Here is a 22,704-nt window from a genome sequence, read left to right as displayed (position 1 = left end):
ATACTTTTAAAACCTAGTCAAATACAAAAATCCCGAGTATCTAAGTAGAGTAGCATTAATCAGATCAGTAAAGATCCTGTCGATGAGCTTCTAATATATCTGAACATTTTTTTTCCAAAGGTACTTTGTACTTCTCAGAGTTCATATTTTTATTTGAGATATTATTCCAATTATATTTTCTTTTTGTCATGAAATTTTAGTCTCCATTTGAAGGGAAATCTGAAAGGATTATTTTTTCTTAACTTTTTATTCTGGAAAATTTCATATGTATTGAAGTGGACAGAATAATATAATGAACCTTCATGTACCCATTGTCCAGCTTCAACAATTAACAACTCATGGCCAGTTTTGTATGTTATACCCTTACTCACTTACTCTTGTCCTGTATTGTTTTGAAGCAAATCCAAGTCATCATAACATTTCATCAATAATTGTCCATTGTTTTTCATTGTCCAAAATTTTTCTAAAGGGAAAAAATATATTTTTTTCAATTACAACCCCAATACCTCTTCACACCTAAATTTTTTTACAAATCCATAATATCAAATATCCAGTCAAGGTTCAGATTTCTAGTTGTTTCACAAGTGTCATAAGTATCTACATAGTTTTAATAGTTTGAATCAGTATCCAAATAAAGTTCGACAATTAGTTGATGTGTTTTATATCTTTTTAAATCTCTATATACCCTCAACTTTTTTTGCCATGTGTTTTACTTGTTGAATATGTCAGGTAGTTTATCCTATAAAGCTTGCCATATTCTGGATATTGCCAGTTCTTTTTCTGTGGTGTGATTTAACATGTTCTTCTGTCTTTATATCCCGTAAATTGGAAGTTAGATGTGGAGGCTTGATCAGATTTTTGGCAGGGGTTATCAGGAAGAGCAAAGCGACTTAACAGGGAGTGATACGTTCTATTATCATGTAATCTTACCATGTAAGATTTTTTCCATTACCAATTATTTGTTGGTGATAAGATTATCCAGTAAGTATGCATTTTGTTTACTTATTCATTTGCTTTTTGCTTCTAGGGTTAACAAGAATTTCAGTTGAACATATTTTATATTATTTTATGTGGTTGAAAGAAATGAGGTTACCATATATATTTGTGTGTGTCTGAATATGTATTTGTGTATGTATATATGTTACGTATATGTGTTACATACTTTAAAATTTATATTGAAATTATTTTTTCTTTAAGTATTTTACATTTTTATTCAAGTATGACATCCATACAGAAAAATATGTAAATTGTAACTTTAAAGCTCTGTAAATTATCGCAAAGTGAATACACCCATGTATTCACCACACAGGTGAACAAGTAGAACATTGCAACATTCCAGAAGCCTCCCCAAATCCTTTTTAATCCTTCTCTTTTCTCTCTTTCAGAAAAGTAACAACAATCCAGACTTCTATCACCATGGTTTAGTTTTGACTGTTGTTGAATTTTATATAAATGGAATCATATACTATATGTACTCTTATGTCTTGCTTCTTTCAGTTAACATTATCTTTTTCAGGTTGTTTTGCATTTTTGGATCCAGCTACAGTTCATTTTCCTTGCCGTGTAGTTTTCCATTGTATGAATAGGCTGTACTTTATGATTCTGTACTGTTGGTGGACTTTTGAGCTGTATTTAATTCATAGTTTTTATGAATACTGCAGTTAAAAACATTCTTGTACATGTCTTCTGGTGTACGTATGTATTCATTCTCTTGGAATATATCTGAGTGGAATTGCTGAGCCACAAGGTATATTCACCCTTAGTTAATATTGACAGTTTTCCAGAGTGGTTGGACCTCTTTATATTCACACTAGCAGTGTTTGCAAGGTCCCATTATTCTACATTTTCACGGATACTTGGCATCGTTAGTTTTATTCTTGTTAATTTTAGATGTTTGGTGCATGTGTCGTTATGGTTGTAATCAGCAGTTTTCTAATCATTGCTAACAAAGAAGAGCGCCATTTCATATTTATCAGCTATTTGGATATGTTCTCTTGAAGTAGCTTTTCAGGTCTTTTGCCTGTTTTTAAAAATGGGGTGGTCTGTCATTTTTTAAAAAATTGATTGGCCAGACTTTTAAAAATACATTTTAGATACAAGCCTGTTATCAGCTATATATACGTTTAATATATTTTCCTACCCTGTGACTTGCCTTTTTGCTTTCTTGATGTCTTCTGATGCACATAAGTACTTAATTTTAATGTAGTTCTCAGTCATTCCCTTTATAGTTAAACGTTTCTGTGTCTGACTTAAAAAATCTTTGCCTACCCTAATGTCATGAAGACATTCTCTGTTTAATTGTCTTGAGGTTTTAGGTTTATAGTACACATAATTTTGTTTTGTTTTGTTTTAATGGTTAAGACAGGGATTTGGATACATTTTTTTCCCCATATGTATACCACTTGACCTAGCACCACTTAGTGAAAACATCTTTCTTCAGTGTTCTCTTTGTTACAAATTAAGTGTCTACATATATGCTTAAGATTTTCGCAATTGCTCAAACTAAAATAGACCTAAAGAAATAATCCTTTCTTCTTATTTTTTTTAAGTAATTTTAGTTGTTAGAGGAAGCTCCTTATTTGATTTTCTCCTCATCAGAATCAGCCTCATAGGATTTTATCTTATGTGGATAGCTTATATTTTAATGTTCTTACCGAAATATGCCAGTGACTTATTAACCCTATCCTTTCTTATTTATGATTTCTTTCTCCTCTAAGTGGCTAGACACTTGGCTAATGAGGACTCTGCAACCCAGAGCAGTGACAGCTAGTTAGTGAGAAGCTGAAGGCTTCCTGACTCAGTCCATAGTTCTTTTTTCTGTGCTATGCTTGTGTCGTCCTTCTCTATGATGCTTCTCTAGCAGGTGGTAAGGGATGGGAAGGACTGCATAGGTACAAGGTGTGATAATTTTAGCCTTTTCTATTCTTTTAGCATATGACGTCATTATTTTATGAGTAGTGTTTTGAATCTTCAAAATACTGGACACATTTCTGATATGAGTGAATTTGGTTTACCCATTTCTTCAGATGATTGTTCTACTAACTGTTTTTCTTTTCCACTAGCATTTGTTCGTAAGAATTCAGGATAATAAATTCAATAAATTAAATTTGGTATAATATACTGATTATTACATTCATTTGAAAACTGTAATCTTTTGTATAGGGGTCAAATAGAGCAGTCAGAACACACATATTAATCAGTTAAGTTCCCCATCTTATATGAGTGCAGTTCATGGCACCCCAAAACGATTGCAATAGTAATATCAAAGATCACTGATCACAGATCACCATAAAATATGACAGTAAAAACATTTCAAATACAGCGAGAACTACCAAACATGACATAGAGATATGAAATGAACAAATGCTGTTGGAATAATGGTGCCAATATACTTACTTGACAACAGAGTAGCCATAAACCTTCAATTTGTAAAAAAAAAAAAAAAACACAATATCTGTAAAGTGCAGTAAAGCAAAGTTCAATAAAACAAGGTATGTCTATATAATGAATTCCTAGAAGATTTTCAACTAAAAAAATTTTTTAGATACAAAAGTATCTGCATCTTCATTTTACAAGTAAAGTGACAGGATGTGGTCTTAAGGTTTTAGACGTAAATCTTAAAACTAGTGTTATAGAAATAAAATTGTGACAGAAACATAAAAGTAAGTCAGAAAAACGTTTGGCAGTTACAGACAACATGACAATGGCCTCTTCCCTTCCTCAAATCTTTGTCATGAATTTAAGAATAAATCATAGCATGCTATATTGGAAAGTAAAGGGAAAGCGCACTGAAAAATAGTGCTGTCAGCATGATACAATATTGGAATGAAGAAAATTTTTATATGAATATAAAGCATCAGAAAGCATACAGTTAAATAAATTCTCTGGAGGGTGGGATGGTATAGTTTTTGTTCTTTGTCCCTATTCACATTTCCTAATTTTCTTTTAAGTAATGAGTGTACATTGCTTTTGTAATAAGAAACAAGTTTTTAAACAAAAAGCTATAATAGAAGTTTAGAAAGTAATTATTCTGAATATATAATCAGAAGCACTAATGGAGTTGAATGAAAATAGATTAAGAGGGAAAACATCAGATTATCAATCATATTAGCATTACTTTAGTTTCTGACATTTTATATTTCACTGTTTTTATGTTTGCCTTAAGTTTCCTTAATATGATTTTATGTACTTTTAAAAAATGTATTAGTGGCTGGATACATTCATTCAGTTGGAACTGAAGTATTTTTTTATGAGTTTGGAGACGTAATTTTATAATGAAACATAGGAAACTGCTTTGTGTGAACGTTATCTTTTCAGAAATATACCTGCAAATATGTACAGTGCTACTTATATTTAGCTGCTTCTCTCAACTGAAGAGAGATGGATTTTGTCTCTCCTTACAGTGAGTTAATTGTAGAAGAGTTGTATAGAACTAACAATGCAGTAATTGTTTTTTCTTAGGGAGATAGTTAAAGGAATTGTTTCTCTTTAACGTGCATGTAAAACAAACAAAATTTATTCTTTATTCGCAGATTAGAAATGATATTTGCCAAATTTGATGAAGTACAAAATTCAGGCGGTATGATTTTGACTGTCTGCAGAGGTAAGAATAATTAAATTTTTCCAGTTTTTAAACATTGCTAAGGTCATTTAGAAAAGTTTTAGACACGAAAACATGTTTTTAAGCCAACTATTTATTATATCACTGATTAAGCAGATTTGATTTTGTGGCTTGAAACTTAGGATATAATAACAAAGTCTTTACATCCTGCTGATTATTACTAAAATGACTCCTGGAGTAAGTAAAAGTTTAATAGTATGTGTAATCAGTTGTGTAAAATAATCTAGTTCTTCTGCCTTATTTTTTGTATGATATGATGGCCTTCTTGCCCTCCATGTTCTATGTATAAAACGCATTTTTTATTCCCAAAGAAATTGTTTTACTTGTTTATTAGAAACTGTGAGGTTGATGGGTTCTGTTAAACCTATGTGTAGACTATCAGTGATGATACTGGTAAAGAGACACAGATGGAAGAACTTCACCAGCATAATCATCTTTGGCTTCTTAATTGTAGTAAGATCAAGTTGGAATTCAAGGAGGTTGGGGCTAGTATCGGGCAGTTATATGATTTTGTGGTTGCTCTACTTGTTTGTGAGGATGCTAAATTGTTTTTGGTTTTCTTGGGTAGCATTTACCTAAGACTTTAGTCTTTAAGTATTAATTAGGCATATAAATATAAAAAATATATTCTATTTCCAAAGATATTATAGGTGGTTTTTCACCTAGGAAATTAGGTCCTATAAAGAGAGCATGATTAGTTTAGTAACGTAAATGATGCTGGAGATAAAATTTGGTGTATGAATTGTATAGTCAAGTAATAGGAAAACTAGTTACTGATAAAATTTAGTTTTTTTCCTCTCTAGATTAAACCAGAACTGAGCCTTGTTTTGTTGCAGAAAGGCAAATGGAGTGAGAATTTAGTGTTAAAAAGATTGTGTCCACCCTAATCTAAACTTAGATTCAGAAGCATAAATTGACTTTAGTGCTACTCGTCCTCCCGCTGACTGCCAGCTGTTTCTCACTCATTTTCTCTGAATAGAAGATGTTTTTTTTTTAAGTACCTTGTCCTTATTTTCCCAGCAGTTACCTCTGTCCATTTCCATAGAAACCAGAAACAGCAAGAAGATGGAGAGTTGTTGAAATACCTTGAATTGAGACTTCTCTGTTTTCATACCACTAACAATGCATTCTCATTTGTGTATTTCAGACTGTGTAGTAACAACTCTAAGATAAAGAATATAATGCATAAGTTTAAGATATTTATTATTTGGTTTGGTTTATTTTTGAAAGTACTGTCATTCTTGTATTTTGTGAGGTTATTTCTGTTACCTTAAAAATAGAAGACTTTTTGTTCCCTATTCTCTTAGCTCTCATATATTTTTCTTTCATTTATCTGTCCATAAACAGAAAGGTTTGGGGTTAGTATCTGCCATATATTCCCCTTGTGAGGAGTCTTTAGAGATTTTTTTGTATTGGAGATTATGAACTGTATATTGCAAATATGGTCAAATGTGAATGTTAAAGTCTGTGATATATATATATATATATGTGTGTGTGTGTGTATATATATATATCTCTGACCAATTTCTACACCCCTATATATATATATATATATATAGGGGTGTAGAAATTGGTCAGATGTTTTTGAAGACAGTACTATGCTATCATTGAAAAATATTTCAATGAATCCATTAATAAGGAAGGTGGGGGAAACCCATTTATTGTGCTAGCAGGGTCTCCTCTCCTCTCTTCTCTCTTGTCTTTATTCTCTCTCACTGATCTTATCCAGCCCAAAAGCTTTAAAAGGTGACTATTTGCTGATGACTCCTAAACATGTAGTTGTAGCTCCCATTCATCTCTCCCTTATGCTCTAGGTTTGGTAGCCCGTGGCCTCTTATGACATTTCCATTTGGAGGCCTAATAGGCATTTCAGGCTTAACATGTCCAAGATTGAAACCCTGTTGTCCTTTACGTTCCCTTAGATCTGTTCTTCCCCAAGTTTACCCATTTCAATCAATGGTACCACCATCAACTCAGGCTAGAAATCGATCTCCCAGTCTAACTAGTCATTTTTTCCTCTGAAATCCCGATATATCTCAAATTTGCTTAGTTTTTTTCCATCTCCACTGCTAAAACCTCAGTCTAAGTCTCCTTTAGTTTTTACCTAGATTACTGCAATAGAGTTCTGTTCCATGTTTGCCCTCTGGAATCTATTTTCTATCCAGAAGTGAGACTGATCTTAAAATGTAAATTAGATCATGTTGCAACAATGAAGAAGACAGTAAAAGATTCCACCTCAAGGAGTCTACGTTCCAGTGAGGTAGAATAGATCATAAACAAGTAAGCAAATATATATCCAGAGTGAATACAGTTGGTAATGAAAAAAATACAACTACCCTTTATTTAATGAATTTAATGAAATTAATTTAAATTATCCCTAAAATCTTTGAAAAGCCATTTGCCAAACAAAGAGCCATTAAATGAAAAAATTATTTCCACTAATATTATGGTATATTTCATCTCAACCCAGGATACTTGAGTAATTTCCACAGGTAGAAAAATGTATCAATTGAACACTGAAAACAGATTTTCATAAGTAATAATCTGAAGGCAAATAAAATAATGTGTACCTAAAGTAGTGTAGTGAAGGTTTATTCAACTACATTTTTATTTCTGCACAATTTTTCCTCACAAAGCCCTTTGTTGGCTCATTGTTATCGTACACTTAAACTAAAACTTTAAAGTTATAGAACAGGAAAACATTTTAGGTCAAAATAAAGGCTCAACATGAAAACTTGTGAAAATCATGCACACAACAGACTGAAGAGCCATAGGAGATACCACCTTTTTTCCTCTCACTTTGTGTACATATGCAGAGCAAATTGTGAGTTCACCCAAACATGGCATTTAATTCATATGATATTCTGTGACTAGAAACTGTTGTGGTAAGTAAATTATTTTAGTATGCCTTTGCCTGAAACCATAAAAATGAAACATCATACTTATGTTGATTTAGAGTGTCTTGGATGAAAAAGTTATTTTACTAAGTACAGACAAAAACAAAAAACCAGAAGATTTTGTTACAAAGAGCCATAGCTAAAAGCTGTCATCTTAACAGCCTTTTTGGCACCAGGGAAGGGTGTTCCTATAAGAATCTAATGCCTGATGATCCGAGGTGGTGATGCTAGCGCTAGGGTGTGGCTGCAAATACACGAAGTTTGGTTCTCTTGCCCACTACTCACTTCCTGCTGTGTAGCCCAGTTCCTAACAGGCCACAGACTGGTACTGGTCTGCGGCCCCGGAATTGGGTGCCCCTGAAGTATGGTATGGAGTCAGTAAGTAACTCAGTGATGCCACTTTAGATAGAGTAGTGGGGCAAGTCTTTCAGAGAGCTGACATGTTTGAATTGAGACCTGATAAAGGAGAATGAGCTTGTCAGTCATGGGATAAATGGTAGGAAAAGTGTTTCGGGTGACCATAAAGGCCCAAGGTAGAAAAGGACTTAGTATATTTGAAGAACAGAAGAGAGGCCAGTGCTGGCTGGAGGCCAGTGCTGGCTAGAGCCCAGAGAGGCTAGGGGTGGATTGGAAAGGAGACCATATATGAGATGTTGTTGAAAGAATAAGCAGGAACCATGATATGAGGGCCTTGTAGGCCATGGGAGGAGTTGTGATAGACTTCTGGGAAGTTTGAGGAGGGAAAGGAATGTGATGACATGGTCTGACACTATGTTATTTACATTATTCTGAGAAATAGTCTGTTCTTTTTTTTTTTCTCTTTAGTCTACCTTTTCTCCCCTTATGCATGTCCTGGTATATAACTTTATACCTCATGCTTTTGTCTCTTCATTTTTTCATAATTATCATATCTATACTCTTAAGTTTTGATCGAATTCTTTGACTTGATTTTCTAGAGCATTAGTTTAGCACACTCAAGAACACAAAGTAAATCATATCATCTGAGATTTGAGCATATTATTTAGTTTAGAAATAGTGAGAAATGCACAGCATTTTTTTTTGTCTTGAGGGTTTTTCAAGCCTGACTTTAATTCTTGTATTACAAAGTAAGCTAAGCAGAATCCCTGAGTGCAGTGGAATTAGCTCTGCTAGTAGAGGGAAACTGGATTTAAAATTAATCAGATTGTGACTGAAAGGAGGCAACTCCAGCCCTGTAAGAAGGAAAAGACTGAAAGTTGCAGGCCCCCTGTGGTTACGGCAAGGCCTGGTGTCGTCATGGAGCTTTCTAGACAGTCTCCTACGCTAAGCTAATCGAGATGTAAACAACAGTGTTGGTGGCTGTGACTGCAAGTCTTTTTCTCTTTCACTTTGAAAAAACTGCATAATTCTGATTTGTCTACTGTATGGGTAGGACCTAATGCAGTCTTGGCATGTAATCATTGTAAAATATTTGCCAGCTTCTCTGTTTGAAACAATTGCTACTAAAATAATTGCTCTAGGAGGCTGGCAATAAAATAAACCATAGAAACTAAGCTTTGAAATTACCTTGATACTTGGCTTATACGAGGCAATAAGGTAGTTTTTTAAATGTGTTTATAACATACCCTTCAATGAAAAGCAAAGCAGCTCTTCTTAGGTTGATTTTTTTGTGACCATGAGCCCCAGGGCTTTCTCTGAGCTTGACAATGTGCTGATGGTTGTGCCGCTTGGATGGAGGGTGCTCCGAGTCCCTGCAGCTGCGCACTGGTGAGGTTCTGTCTCCACCAGAAGCAAGCTTTGTTCCGTGTGGCCCTGCTGTCAGCACACAGAGCAGCCTTTGATGGGCTGCCTTTGACGTGATTTGTTTACGGCAGCCAGAAATGCTTCCTGCATAATGAGAGCAGTTAATCGTGGAAACTGGGCTATTCCTATCTGTGCACTTCTAGCAATCTTCTGTTGTAAATATTAAAAGGTAACGACAAAAGGATGAAAACCTTTTAAAAAGGCGCAAATCAGTTAATCCATCAGATCATGTGATTGCTACTGATTACATGGATATCTTTAGGGAAGCAGAAAATGATTGCTGAACACATGCCTTGTGTTTTGATGATTGCATTAAAAGTCCTCTGGTGGGATGGCATTTATTGGCTCCCAGAGCTTTTCTTACATTAAATTTCAGACAGCTAGTACAAGGAGAAACATCATAACCTGTATCTAACCGCATGTGTGCAGTTAAATAATAATCTTGATTAAGCTCTCCTAGGCTCTGCTAAGTAGACTAGGGTTTTCAGCAAGACCCCAGACTTTTATTTTGAAGTGGAGCAGCAGCTGTTGGCTATTGCGGTGCAGAGCTGCAGCGCGGCCTGGGTCACACAGTGCTCTGGGTGTCTGCAGGCTGCAGGCCGAGCCCAGTGGCGCAGGCACTGAGCTGCATTTATTTGCTGTGCTGTTTGACCTCTTGGTTAGAGAGAGCTCCCTGGACCATCTGAATGGCTATGGGAGATGGTGAGTAAGATATTTTTCTTCTTTTGATTGTGTTTTACACTTCCTTTTAAAGTGACGATCATTTGCTATGTAAGGGATATATTTTTCCCTAAAGAATGAAGGACGCTGTGTGTGTGTGTGTGTGTGTGTGTGTGTGTGTGTGTGTACGTGTGTACACACTCATATATGCACATATGCACGTGTGTGTGCCTACTTGTCATTTGGTATCTTTCTCTACTTGATATGTCTGTATGGGATCTAGCAAATATGAGGTGACAATTTACCTTGCAACCCAAGCAAGCCCTCAGTCTTTGGTGGTAGATATGAAGGGATATTGGAAGAAACATGGAATATATGCAAAAGCTTGAAAAGAGAACATGGCCTTTGGAAGAATGACGGATTTTGGTTAGGTAGCTTGACATCTTTCCTGTTGTATTTGACAAGTAGAATTCTGTGGTAGCAAAGTGTTTAAAGAAGCAAAATGGCTTGCCATGGACACTTTTATTAATATGCTTGTGATTTTTCAATGTCCCTAGTAAATAGTTCTCTAGAAAATATTTAGTCTTTTACGAATTCTATGTAGGATATAATTTGATTAAAAATTGGTTTTGCCAGTTTTATTGTGATAAGAATAATCTAAAAAACATATTTCTATAGTGCTTTATAGTTTCCCAAAGCACTTTAGTATACTTAGTATACATTAACTTCTCAGGTACAGATAACTCTGTGAAGTATATAGAGTATTTTGGTATTTCCATTTTACAGAAAATCGAGGCTTGCTGAGATTTTAAGTCCCAGATCCAGGTACAGAGAGCAAACTAGAACCAAATTAGAGCCTCGAGCCTGCATTTGGTATTGTCCTTGACAACACTTAATTCTTGAGCTTTTTCTTTTTCATTATTAAACCTTTGGTTAAGATGCCTAGAGGTATACTTTATAATTGCATCAACACCAGAGATATGTATGAAGGGGAACTTGAGGTTCCTCAAAAATGCTTTGTTCTTAATGAAGACTGGTCTGTATTTGGGAGTTTTAACAGTTTCAGCCTTCCTTATGACTTAATGACTTTCCCGTAAGGAGTTTGTCCCCTTGGAACTACGAGGAATAGCTGCGAACTTTATAAAATTATATTTGTAAACAGTGATTTAAACTATTAATGTACATGTTAATGGAAATATGATAGTAAATTTGGTTTTGCATATTGTTATGGTTTATTCCAAGAATTTCTGTAACTTTTGTATGTCCTTATAGAAATAAATAACTATAATTTTAACTACTAATTTTTAAGGCAAAAGCCATCAAAATTAGCAATTAAGTTCTCATATATGTAAGGGCCAAGTCTCATATTGCCAAGTTTGTTCATTTGTTTGTTTAAAACTTAATTTACAGGCAGCTCTAAATGTTGAATTGGATTTGGGCAATATTCAGATTGTATTTCTTTCTTAAACATTACAGGTTCAATGCCAACAATGTATATTTACTTAGTTTTTTTTCCAAATAGTACATGAATACATTCAGATTGTTTAGGGATTTATTGATTTTTAAAAATCAAAGTAACATCCTCTTATAAAGCTCAGAGGGTAAACTTCCTTCTCATTATCTTCTTCAAAATGAAAATACTTTTATTGGATTTTATCGATAATTAAAGGAACACACCTTTATTTAAAAAATTTTAAATCTAAGAATAACTATACATATACATATAAATACATATACATACAGGTTATCTTGGGATTTATAGTTCTGGGCAGTTTTATATATACTCTGAATATTCGTCTCTCTCACATATAATACAGCTCTACCACACTGGTATTGTGTAAACATACATAACAAATAGATTACGCTATTCCTAACCTATGTCGTTTTTTATTCTTTCGTTTTAAATTATGAACTTAATACACAAATACTGTCTTCTCCTTTTCAAAATTCAAACAATGCAGATAAATTAAAAATTCTCTCAGAACCACCTCCAAGCCCCAGGTGTAAGCAGAGATGAACACTTTTATTAGTATAGAGTTTGTCTTTTCATACCTTTCACTGTGCTTTACATGTATATTAAATATCAAAATAAATGGGTTTGTTTTGACCGAGTTTACATAAATGATATCATTCTGAATGTATTTTGCCATTTGCTATGTCTAATCAATATGGCAGAGATTTTTTTTTTATGTTGTCATGTGTAACTGCCTCATTTGTTTGAACTGTTGCATAGAATTCCATAGTATGGATATATAATAACCTTTTTTTTTTTAATGGAATTTGAGTCCGTTTAATTACATATAATTTTCTAAATGATTCTGAAGTTAATACCTTCATACAAATCATATGAGCATATACAACATACACGTATATATTTCTTAAAATAGTCTAGAAGTAGAATTTGTGGATCAGTTTTTCTTTTTTAAAATTGTGTTAGCTCTATCGAATTTCCCCTAAAAGGGGCTTTACCACTTACCACCAACAGTACCTGCTATCCTGTATTCTTTTCCATTCTCCTTTTTATTAATCTTTCAAAAATTTGCCTATTAGATGAACGAAAAATATCTCACCCTTAAAAAAAAATCTTTATTTTCTTATAGGGTTGATCATCTTCATATGTTTATTTGTATTTCCTTTTCTGTGGATTGCCTTCTGGCATCCTTAGTCAACTTTTGTTTATTTGACTTTTTTGTTGCCTTTTTTGTATAGTTGCTCTTTGTATATTCTGGTTATTAATCTATTCTCTATTGAATATGTTATTTAAGCTTAACTTTAAGGCCAATGAAAAATTTTATTGCAGTTTAATTTTTGGAAAACTTGGACTTGGGAAGCAGTATAATGACTCATTGAAGAGTTTCAGCTGCCTTTCTGTTGGTTGTCTGTCCTTACCCAAGAATATAAAACCAGGTAGTCAGATGATTGTGAAGTAACTCTGGGCAGAATTAAAAACCTGTAGGGTTATTCTGTGGTGATAAGCCCTGCAGTTTGCCTCAGAAGTTCTTGAGAGGAATTTCGCCTTTGGTTATGCTGCACTGTGGCTGGAAAGAAATAAGGTTTTGTTGCAAATAGAGTATTTGTAAATTTAACATTTCAACAGTCTGTTATTTCAAACACAAATCTTTTAGCAAATATGTACAAGTGATGATATAATCCTGGCTTTCTAGAGTTAAGCCCTCTGGTACCACTCCAAATTGACACGTAACTACTAGTTTTGGGGATAGGGAACAATAGTAAGAAATTAATACTGACTAGATCTTTCTTCTTCCATACCCTGGAATAGTCTCTACAATATACTAGGATTGGGTAATTTAAATCACTGAAAGAAAGCAACTCTTTAACTTATTGGCAAAAAGACCAAAGTTTTCTTCAAGGAAAAATGATAAGGGGGGAAAAAAGAGTTTGTAAGGAGAAAAAGGTAAATTACAAGGGATAAAAGATTGAGTATTTAGCAGCAATATAAGCAATAAGTAGTAGGCACTAACATTAAAAACCTTAGCCTTCTTGAAACAGACTCATTTAACCATCTGGGTGCAAGGTGCTGAGCACCAATAGCAACATATCGTTAAACCCAATGTTGCTAATGAACTTGAACCTTTAAGAAAAGGTTTATATCTTCTCTTTGTAGATATAGAATGGAGTAGTTGACGTTCTTGGCAACTGTAATGACTAATCTGTAGCTGTCATGAAAATTAAACTACCTGAAATGACTAGATTTTGTAAAGGTTCTAAATAAACCTTATTATGGACTGCATTTATTATTTAGTTTGATATTATGTTATCATGAAATATGTTATTTAATTTTATTAATACCAGGTAATGTTTTAAATTGTGTTTGCCTCTTCATTGAACTATTGAAGGTCTTGAATTTTTAAAGGGCTCCTTTAAAGAAAGGGTTAAAAGTCTTCAAATATATTTTAACTAGTTAATTCCTACCTACAAATTTTTAGACTATCAGATTTCTTGGCTTCTTCTGAATGTTGTATAGAATGGACTTCATTTTTTATACTTAAAATAATTAACTATTTACGATTAACTGTGTTGCTGAAAACACATCACCTTCATGTGAATATTGAAATTTGGCCATTGTTTTATCTTGAAGTGCTTGGATTTTCAATTTCTAATTGTTTTACTGAAAATTTTCATTTTAGTTTAAATGAAAACATTTAAAATTTTTACTATTTGGTTATTTTACATCTGAAGGTTTGTGATTTTCTTTAGCTCTGAGACATCATCTTTTATTATTATTATTATTATTATTATTATTATTATTATTATTACTACTACTATTATTATTTTGATAAGTTTCTCCCCTTCATTAGCTTATTTGTATCTTTTAAGAATTTGTCGTAGTCTTTGCCATTATGATGTTGCTTATCATTGTATTGGGGATCTATTGCAGGCTTTTAAGCAAGAGAGTAACATGATTCTATTTATCATATTTTTTAAGGAAAAATTTCACACATACCCAGAAATATAGAATATTGTCATAAACCTTCATTCCCACCATTATCCAGCTTCAAGGAATTACCAATACACAGCCTATTTTTACTTATCTGTATCCCTATTCATCTGTATCCCTACCTATCTTCCCTAGCTCTACTATCTTGCTGGACTGGGGTATGCGTGTATGTGCACACATATACATATATAAAATAAAACATCTTTTTAAAAGACAATTACAGTACCATTATCACTTCTGAAATAATTAACCCGTAATATCAGGTATTCACTGTTAAAATTTCCTTAGTTGTTTCATAAATACCTTTTATAGTTTGAATTGAGATTCACACAAGATTTATCATTGCAGTTGGTTAATATATCTCTTAAGGTTCTTCTATTTACCTGTAGCAGTTGTCTTTTTCTCCTATCACCATTTATTTGTTGAAGAAAAAAACATCTGTCAGGTAAAGTTTTCCCACATACTAAATTTTGTTGATTGCATTGCCACTATGGTTTTATGTTTTTGTTTTGTAATGTTTTTGTATCCCCTGTATTTACTGAAAATTGAAAATTCTACTAATGGTTTGATCATAATCAGTTCTGATTTTTTGGGGAGGGGCACAAATTTTGTAGGTGGTAGTGTGTATTTTTGTCATAAAGTTCCCCATCCCTTTCACTTAACAATTTCAGTACCCATTGCTTTAAATTACTGTTTTAGGGGATTGCATTGTCTACTTTGTAGTTTAGAAAGTCAAGAATGGAAGCAAGGAGACCAGTTAAGAGATGGTTGTCACAATATAGGCAGGGATGATACTGGTTTGGCCTTAGATTAGGAGTGGCAGCAGAGGTAAAGAGAAGTAAGTGGATATGAAATATAACTTGGAGTTAATATACAACAAGAACTGTTGGTAGATGATCCATATGGGGCAGAGGAGAACTTGGAATGAGGCTCCCACCTTGTGAGCTTGAGCTCACTAGATGGTGATGTCATTTACTGGGATGGGGGAAGACAGGGAGAACAGGTTTGGAGATGATGGTTGGGGTTAGATTATCCATGTCGAATTAGAGATGCCATGTGGAAGATGTCTAGGAGGCAGTTGAATATATAGGTCTGGAATTGGGAGAGGATAGGCTAGAGACAAACATTTGAGAATTACCAGCATAAAGAAAATATTGAAAACTATTGAGAATAGACGAAGCCAATTAGAAAATGTGTAGTCTGGGGAAAAGAAGGATATTCAACATTTAGGGGTTGGGAAATGGATGAAGAGACTGAGCTAGAGGGTCCTGTGAGGTCAGGGGAAAGCTAAAGAGAGTATCCTGTTGTAAAAGCAGAGTGAGGAGTGCAGGCAGCTAAAATTTGTTTGCATTTTCTGAGACACCTATGGTGTAATTTGGTCCTTATTTAAGTTGCTAGTATAGCTATAAGATATAACCATGGTCATTGCTAGATATGCAAGAGTATAAAAACAGTTCAGAAATCCAAAGCCCTGTAACTCATTGTTTTAATTAGAATAAGGAAGGATGTAGCTTCAAGTGAAAAGAGGAACTTTGGTATAAGAAACTACTTAATGTAAAACAGGGTATATTTTTCACATGAAGGTCCATGGTGTTGTGAGTTCTTACTAAATTGTATGATTGGTTCACTGAAGAAAATCCACACAAAATGATTTTTTTTAAATGAGACATGATGTAAAGTTTTGGCTTGCTCTTTTGTTTGCCATGTAGGATGGAGCAGTTTTTTAGATCTCTTATATGCATTCAGAAGCAGAAATTTCAGATTTTGGAATACGTATACCCATAAAAGTGAAGTAGAAAGTTTAAATAGCCATTTGAATACATAAATGGCTTTTCTTCAAAGGGAAAAAGAAAAAAAAGAAGAGGCTTGATTATGGTAATATAAATATATAATTTCTTATCTGAAACCTTCGGGACCACCTGGGTTTTGGAATTCATAATATGTCAGATTTTAGAAAAGTAATATGGTTGTATACCTTATATAACAATTCCAGCTGGGTTTGGGGCTCCACCTTATAATCAAGCACATTAATATTTTTGCAGTTACAAATTCACAGTAAGTGAAAATAAAGATAATAAACTGGCCTTAATGCCAGTTCACACCATGTTTTGCCATAAACTTGAGTTCAAATCAGTTCAGATTTTGTTGTCAAATGAATTTAAAAAGGCAAAACAAGTTAAAGCTGAATTTTTAGAGCTTTTCAACTTTCAGGCATGCCAATATGGAATTGTGGGCCTATAAATAGCTCAGTGCTTACCGAGGACAGTTTCCAAGTGTAATATGAAGGCAACATAAGCCCTTATCCTACTTGGGCTTCTTTTACCTTCCTCCTTTCTTTCTGCCCGTCCCTCCTCCCTCCTTTCTCTTACCCACTTCTGCCTCCTTTCTTCTCCATTTATTCCTCCTTTATTTCCATCTCTTCCTCCTCCTCCTCCTCCTCCTCCTCTTCTTTCTCTTTTCCTCCATTTCCTCTTGTCCATCTCCTCCTCCATCTCTTCCTCCTTTATTTCCATCTCCTCTTCCCTTCTATCACCATTTCTTCTTCCTCCCTATCTTCTCCTTCCCCTCCATCTTTTTCTCCTCCTCCATCTCCATCTCTTTGTCCTGCTCTTATCAGTTCCTCTCCTCCTTTTTCTCTTCTTTTCCATCTCCATCATATACGGAACCACTACACCCTGCTTACTTTATTAGTTTGTATTCTCTAGTACTTTTTAATATATTCATCTAGTTCAGTTTCTGCACCAAACCATATATATTGTCTTTTTGAAATATTGGAGTGAGAACAGAGGTATCAACATAATTATAATTTGTACGTTGTTTCCTGTATTCTATCCTTTTTTGTTTGTTTATTCAGTAAATATGGAAGCACCTACTATATATATATCCTAGGAATTTTTTTTCTGATTTATCTTCTAGTTCATTAATCATCTTTTGAGCTGTGTCTAATCTACTGTTATGCCTGCCCACTGGATTGAAATTTCAATTGTTGTATTTTTATTTCTAGAAGTTCTGTTTGGTTGTTTAAAAAGAATCTATGTCACCTTTTTTTATATATATAATTTTGTCATCTCTGAAGCTATTTTCAAGCTTGCATAGTAAAGCATCCACGTATAGCTTGTGTTTGATAATTCTAGCATTCGAAGTGGATCTTTCCTATTGTCTCTCTCTTTCTGCTTATGCTTTCTCATGGTATTGTGTTTCCTGTCATGCTGAGTGACCATTGGAAAATATTTGTGCAAATAATGTGAGGCCAGAGACTTCCAGGAAAATTTTGCATTTGCTTTGGCTGTTGCTTGGGAGTACTAGAAGTGTAAGCCTGCTGAGTTTAAGGGCTTGAGTGTTTCGACCGCCCAAACATTTAACCTTAATGAAGTACTCCATTTGATTTACTTCTCTACTGGTCTCTTCCGAGAAAAGTTTGGAAAGAATAAAAGACTTTAAGATGGTAAGAACTTACTTATAGTGCATTTTAATCCTGAGAGTACAGTTAACCCTTGAACAACCAACTGTACAACCCCCATGCAGTTGAAAATCTGCATATAACTTTTGATTCCCAATAAACTTAACTATTACCCTCAGTATCCACAAGGGATTGGTTCCATAACCCCTTGTGGATACCAAAATCTGCAGATGCTCAAGTCTTCTCTACAAAATAGTATAGATCATTGCATACAGTAGGTCCTCCGCATCTGCAGACTCCTAGCCACAGAACGAAACAGTTGCAGGTATTTATTGAAAAAAATCTGTGTATAAGTGAACCAGTGCAGTTCAAATCTGTGTTGTTCAAGGGTGAACTGTATACTCGTTTGGTATACCAGCTTCTGTTGGGAAGACTGTCCTCTTAGACTCTGCATCTTATGTTGGTTTTGAATTTTGTTCCCTTTGCCCCACAAGGCCTTTAGAATAGAAGTTCAAATGTACTGGTTTTATCCTTTTATTTCTTAGTATATTTCATGTATATTTTATCCAGTGATTGTAGTTTGTTTGCCTTTAGAGTTTTGTTTCAAATAAACTACTAATGCTTTTACCGGAGACCAAAAGTCTGCCTAAGACTATGAAGTGTGCTATTCTGAGCATTGCTCCACATGTTGGAGGTATGGCAGTGGGCAAATAGACAAGTTCTTATCCTAATAGATAATAGATTTCAGTGGGAGGAGAGCAATAATAAATAATAAAATAAGTAAAATAATTGAGTTACCCTTTTAGTATCCTAACAAGAATTCTTTGAGAGAGTAATAGATGAATAAAGATCCGAAGCAGGTAAGTAAACAATGTGGCTATGAAGAGGAAGGGCATTCTAGGCAAAGGCAACAAGTGTAGAGGCCTTGATATGAGTTACAGCAAGGAAACTGGTAAGGCTGGATTGGAGAGAAAGATGAATAGGTAGCAGATAGCAAGGAGATGAGATTAGAGAGACCTACATGATATTTAGGATCTTGTAGATCTTGGAGTCTTGGTAAGCCTTTTAGGAGGATTTTGAGCAGCAATATGATGGGACTTTATTCAACTCAGACATTTTGTTGAGAATAAATTCTAGGAATGCAAATGTGGGAAGCAGGAAGCAGAGTTAGCTATGACAGTTTTCCGTAATCGTTCTAGTGTTATAGCACAAACAAAACAAAGTTCCTGCCCATTTCCAGTCCAGCTTCTAGTTCACTCATAAAAGTGTTTCAGGAAGTGATGGGTGCTAGTAAGAAATAGAACTGATTTGTTCTGATATTTTGTGGTTATTAAGAAAATATTTTTAAGCCTAGAATATTTATAATCTCTAAATAAATTACAAAATATTTTAAATTTAGGGGCTTGCGATGATGTAGTTTTATGAATTCTTTTAGCTTATGGTCAAAAAAGATATAACCTTATTGGAAGTAGGTAAAAATTTATTTTCTTCTATTTCTTCATATTTGTAGATGTCTGTTTTTCTTTTTACTTCTTCATCCTTTGCTTTATATATTTGAACCTATGTTACTGGTACACAGAAATTTAGGGTTCTGATTTTTTTCCCTGTTGCATTGACCTCTTTGTCATTATTAATATGGTAATTTCTCTGGTAATGCTTCTTCAGCTGGCTTTGTTTGAAGTTAACGTAGCTGTACCCATTTTCTTTTGATTGATGTTTGCTGTGGTCTTTCACTATTATTTTATTTTAACATGGCCTTATCTGAAAAGTATATTTCATTTAAGCAACCTGTTTTTTTAAAATTCTGTCTTGTTCTTTTACTTGGAATATTTAGTCCATTTTCATTTAAGGAGTTACTGATATACTTGGTTTTCTATTTGCCACTTTATCTTTTATTTCTATTTTATCACTTTCTTTTTGCCTCCTTTCCTACTTTTAGATTAATCAATTATTTATTTTTTCTTCTATTAGTTTATACATTTACTAGTATTTTAGTGGTTACTCTAGAGCAGGAATTGGCAACTGTTACTTGCAGGCCAAATCTCCTCACAGCCCTGTTTTGTACATAAAATGTTATTGAAGCACAGCCACATCGATTTGTTTACATATAGTGTATCACAGTTTTGGTACTGTATACAGTGGCATAATTGAGTAGTACATATATGTATTGTTTGTAAAGCCTAAAATAAAATATTTACTATATGGCCCTTTATAGATAAAGTTTTCCAACTCCTGCCATAAGACAGTGGTTCTTAAACTTGATTATGCATCAGAATCCCTAGGAGGGCTTGTCAGTACACAAATTGCTGGGTCCCCGTCTCCAGAGTTTCTGAGTCAGTAGATATGAGTTGGGGCCCAAGAAATTGCATTTCTAACAGATTGCCAAATGATGTTCAGCTACGAGTCTGGGACCACATTTTGAGTACCAGTGTTGTAGAGGTCACAATATGCGTCTTTGACCTATTACAATCTAAAATAAATTACTGTACCCAGGGAAGTTTATGACTTCCACAATAATAGTAAAAGCCTTAGTAGAACCCTTTAACTTTGTTTGCTTACCTCTTAGGAGTACTATTTTATAATAATCTCAAGCTGGCAACACCTCAAGTGGCCATCACAGTGTAATGGATATGAATAAATAGTGGTACAGTCATTCATATGCTAGAAAACTGTAAGCAGTGAAGATGAATCTTCCAAACATTAATTATATTAAGTGAAAGGAAACTATATACGAGAGAACCTATTGTATGATTCCTTTCATACAAAGTTCAGAAATGGGCAAAACTAACTTCTGATGTTAGAAGCCAGGACTATCTTGCTTGGGCAGGAAATAGTGACTTTGAGGGAGTTCAGTGAGGGTGTTTACATGAGACCAATAACAATCAGGAGACTGGTTACACTGGCATGTCTATTTTGTGAAAATTTATTGAGCTGCATACTTAGGATTTGTATCCTTTTCTCTGCTTATTTCGATGAAAGGTTAAAAATTAATTTCCTAGTAGTTTGAGAATGTTAAGAGTTAAATTTTTTTATTGGTAGAGACATTTACTCTTTTCAATTCTCGTGTGTTTGTAGGAACAGAACACTGTTTCCATGGGAACTTCTGGCTACTCAGTGTTTCAGTACCTATCTTTCTGTAGATTTGTGTGTCTGCCATCTCCCTTAGGTACATTTTTTACATATGGTGGCAAAAAAAAGTTTATTTGGAATTCTATTAGTGTTTTTAACATAGCAGTCTGTATAGAGCATATAGGCTTTAATTGATCCAAACTGACTCCCTAATAGTTTTATACTAATATATATATTTATTTATGTACCTGGAAGATACTTTTTTCCTAAAGTGGTGTTATTTAAGAAAAACACTTGCTGAAATGGAATGTGGCTTTCTATTAGGGTATCTGTTTGATCCTCTTGTTTCCAATAAAAGTCTTTCAACACTTGTTTGCTCTATTTCCTTTAAATACATATTTAATAGTAGGACTGGAAGTATCTCTTTGTAGGAATGATTTTTATTCCTAGTTTATTTGGATATTTGCATAGGTAAGTGGAGCAGATTGAAAGAAGATTCTGGCATATTGATCTGAAGCCTGTGGTAAAGCTGCTTCTCTGCCTCGCCCATCTTGTTTGTCGTGGTTGGTTTGTGCAGGGTCCTAGAGAAAACCATCTTCTCAGACGAGTAAAATGCACACATCTTGTGATTTTAGCGGGGAGGAGGTAGATGTGGGGTTTCATTTTATGTAAGGAGATGATGCTTGTGTGGTCATTCACAAATATTCTAGAAGGAGCTTTGTGGAATATTTTAGAATCATTTATGAGAACAAATTGTTCAGTTTGGTTTCTATGGCCTAAATAAACAGCAGATTACAGAGTTAATTATGCACAGTAATGAGCGCTGTGATAGTCCATGTTTTACTGATGCAATAATAAGCAGCCCAGCAGAATATTGCATAAAACCTTATTATCTGTTTGTATAAATTTTCATATGAATTAAATACAAAAATACAAATTTAGGCTTATAAACCTTTAGTATTGAATACCTTTGAAATTTTGATACAGAATAAGGATTGCAGCTGCAGAGAATTTTTTAAATACATAGAAAATTTTTACCTTTCATCTGGCAGTAGCTGCCATAAGATGATGTCACCTTGTAGCTGATTGGCTGTTACAGTACCTAGGGCAGGGAAGAGAAAGAAAAATGCCGGCACAAACCTCAGTGGTGGTTCTCTGGTTGTTTCCATCTATTTTTGATAGAATCTTTGATTAGTATCAGATCTACTGTATTTGGCCATGTGAACCTTTGGGAGCATCCTAGGGTGAGGAAAATTAAGAGCTTTCAGAGGAATGAGGCGACTGATTTGCAAACGGATCTGTGATTGTAAGTTGCAGAATCTGGGTATAAGGAATAAGGCAGGGTGTGCTGGAAGATGCACTATGGGAGGAGCTGGCAGAAAATGCTTATATTAGTAGCAAAAAAATAAAAAATGCTTTTTCTTTCTTTAGAGAATATTATTTGGTTTTACATTTTGACTTTATATATGGGCAAGAAATATGATAGTATTGCAATCTGATTTTAAATTACACTGGGTTTTTTTATATAGTGTTAGCCAATACATAAATGCTTCTTCAAAGGAGTCTATTTTGTATTATATATCTTATAAAGTTATGATTTTATATATATTATAGCTTTATTTGATTTTTGAGTCCTACAGAAAATGGAACAAAGCTTAGTTTTCCTAAAATACATTTTTCTAATGCTTTGTACAGATAAAAGCTTTGATGATGAAGAATCAGTGGATGGAAATAGGCCATCATCAGCTTCTTCGGCCTTCAAGGTTCCTGCACCTAAAACCTCTGGAAATCCTGTCAACAGTGCAAGGAAGCCTGG

General features: G+C 34.1%; 1 protein-coding gene across 1 annotated transcript in view; it reads left to right on the top strand.

Annotated features, from left to right (window-relative positions):
• The window catches only part of CLASP2 (cytoplasmic linker associated protein 2), a 150,723-nt gene that overhangs the window by 21,522 nt on the left and 106,497 nt on the right, over positions 1 to 22,704 (top strand). The window contains 2 exon segments of the mRNA XM_006905731.3: positions 4,533 to 4,603; positions 22,584 to 22,704. The exon segment at positions 22,584 to 22,704 is cut by the window's right edge and continues 7 nt beyond it. Of these exon segments, the coding sequence (XP_006905793.1) occupies positions 4,533 to 4,603; positions 22,584 to 22,704 (192 nt within the window).

Source organism: Pteropus alecto, unplaced genomic scaffold, assembly GCF_000325575.1.
Source record: "Pteropus alecto unplaced genomic scaffold, ASM32557v1 scaffold10, whole genome shotgun sequence".
Taxonomy (NCBI): Eukaryota; Metazoa; Chordata; class Mammalia; order Chiroptera; family Pteropodidae; genus Pteropus; species Pteropus alecto.
This window is presented reverse-complemented; position numbering and strand designations above follow the sequence as displayed.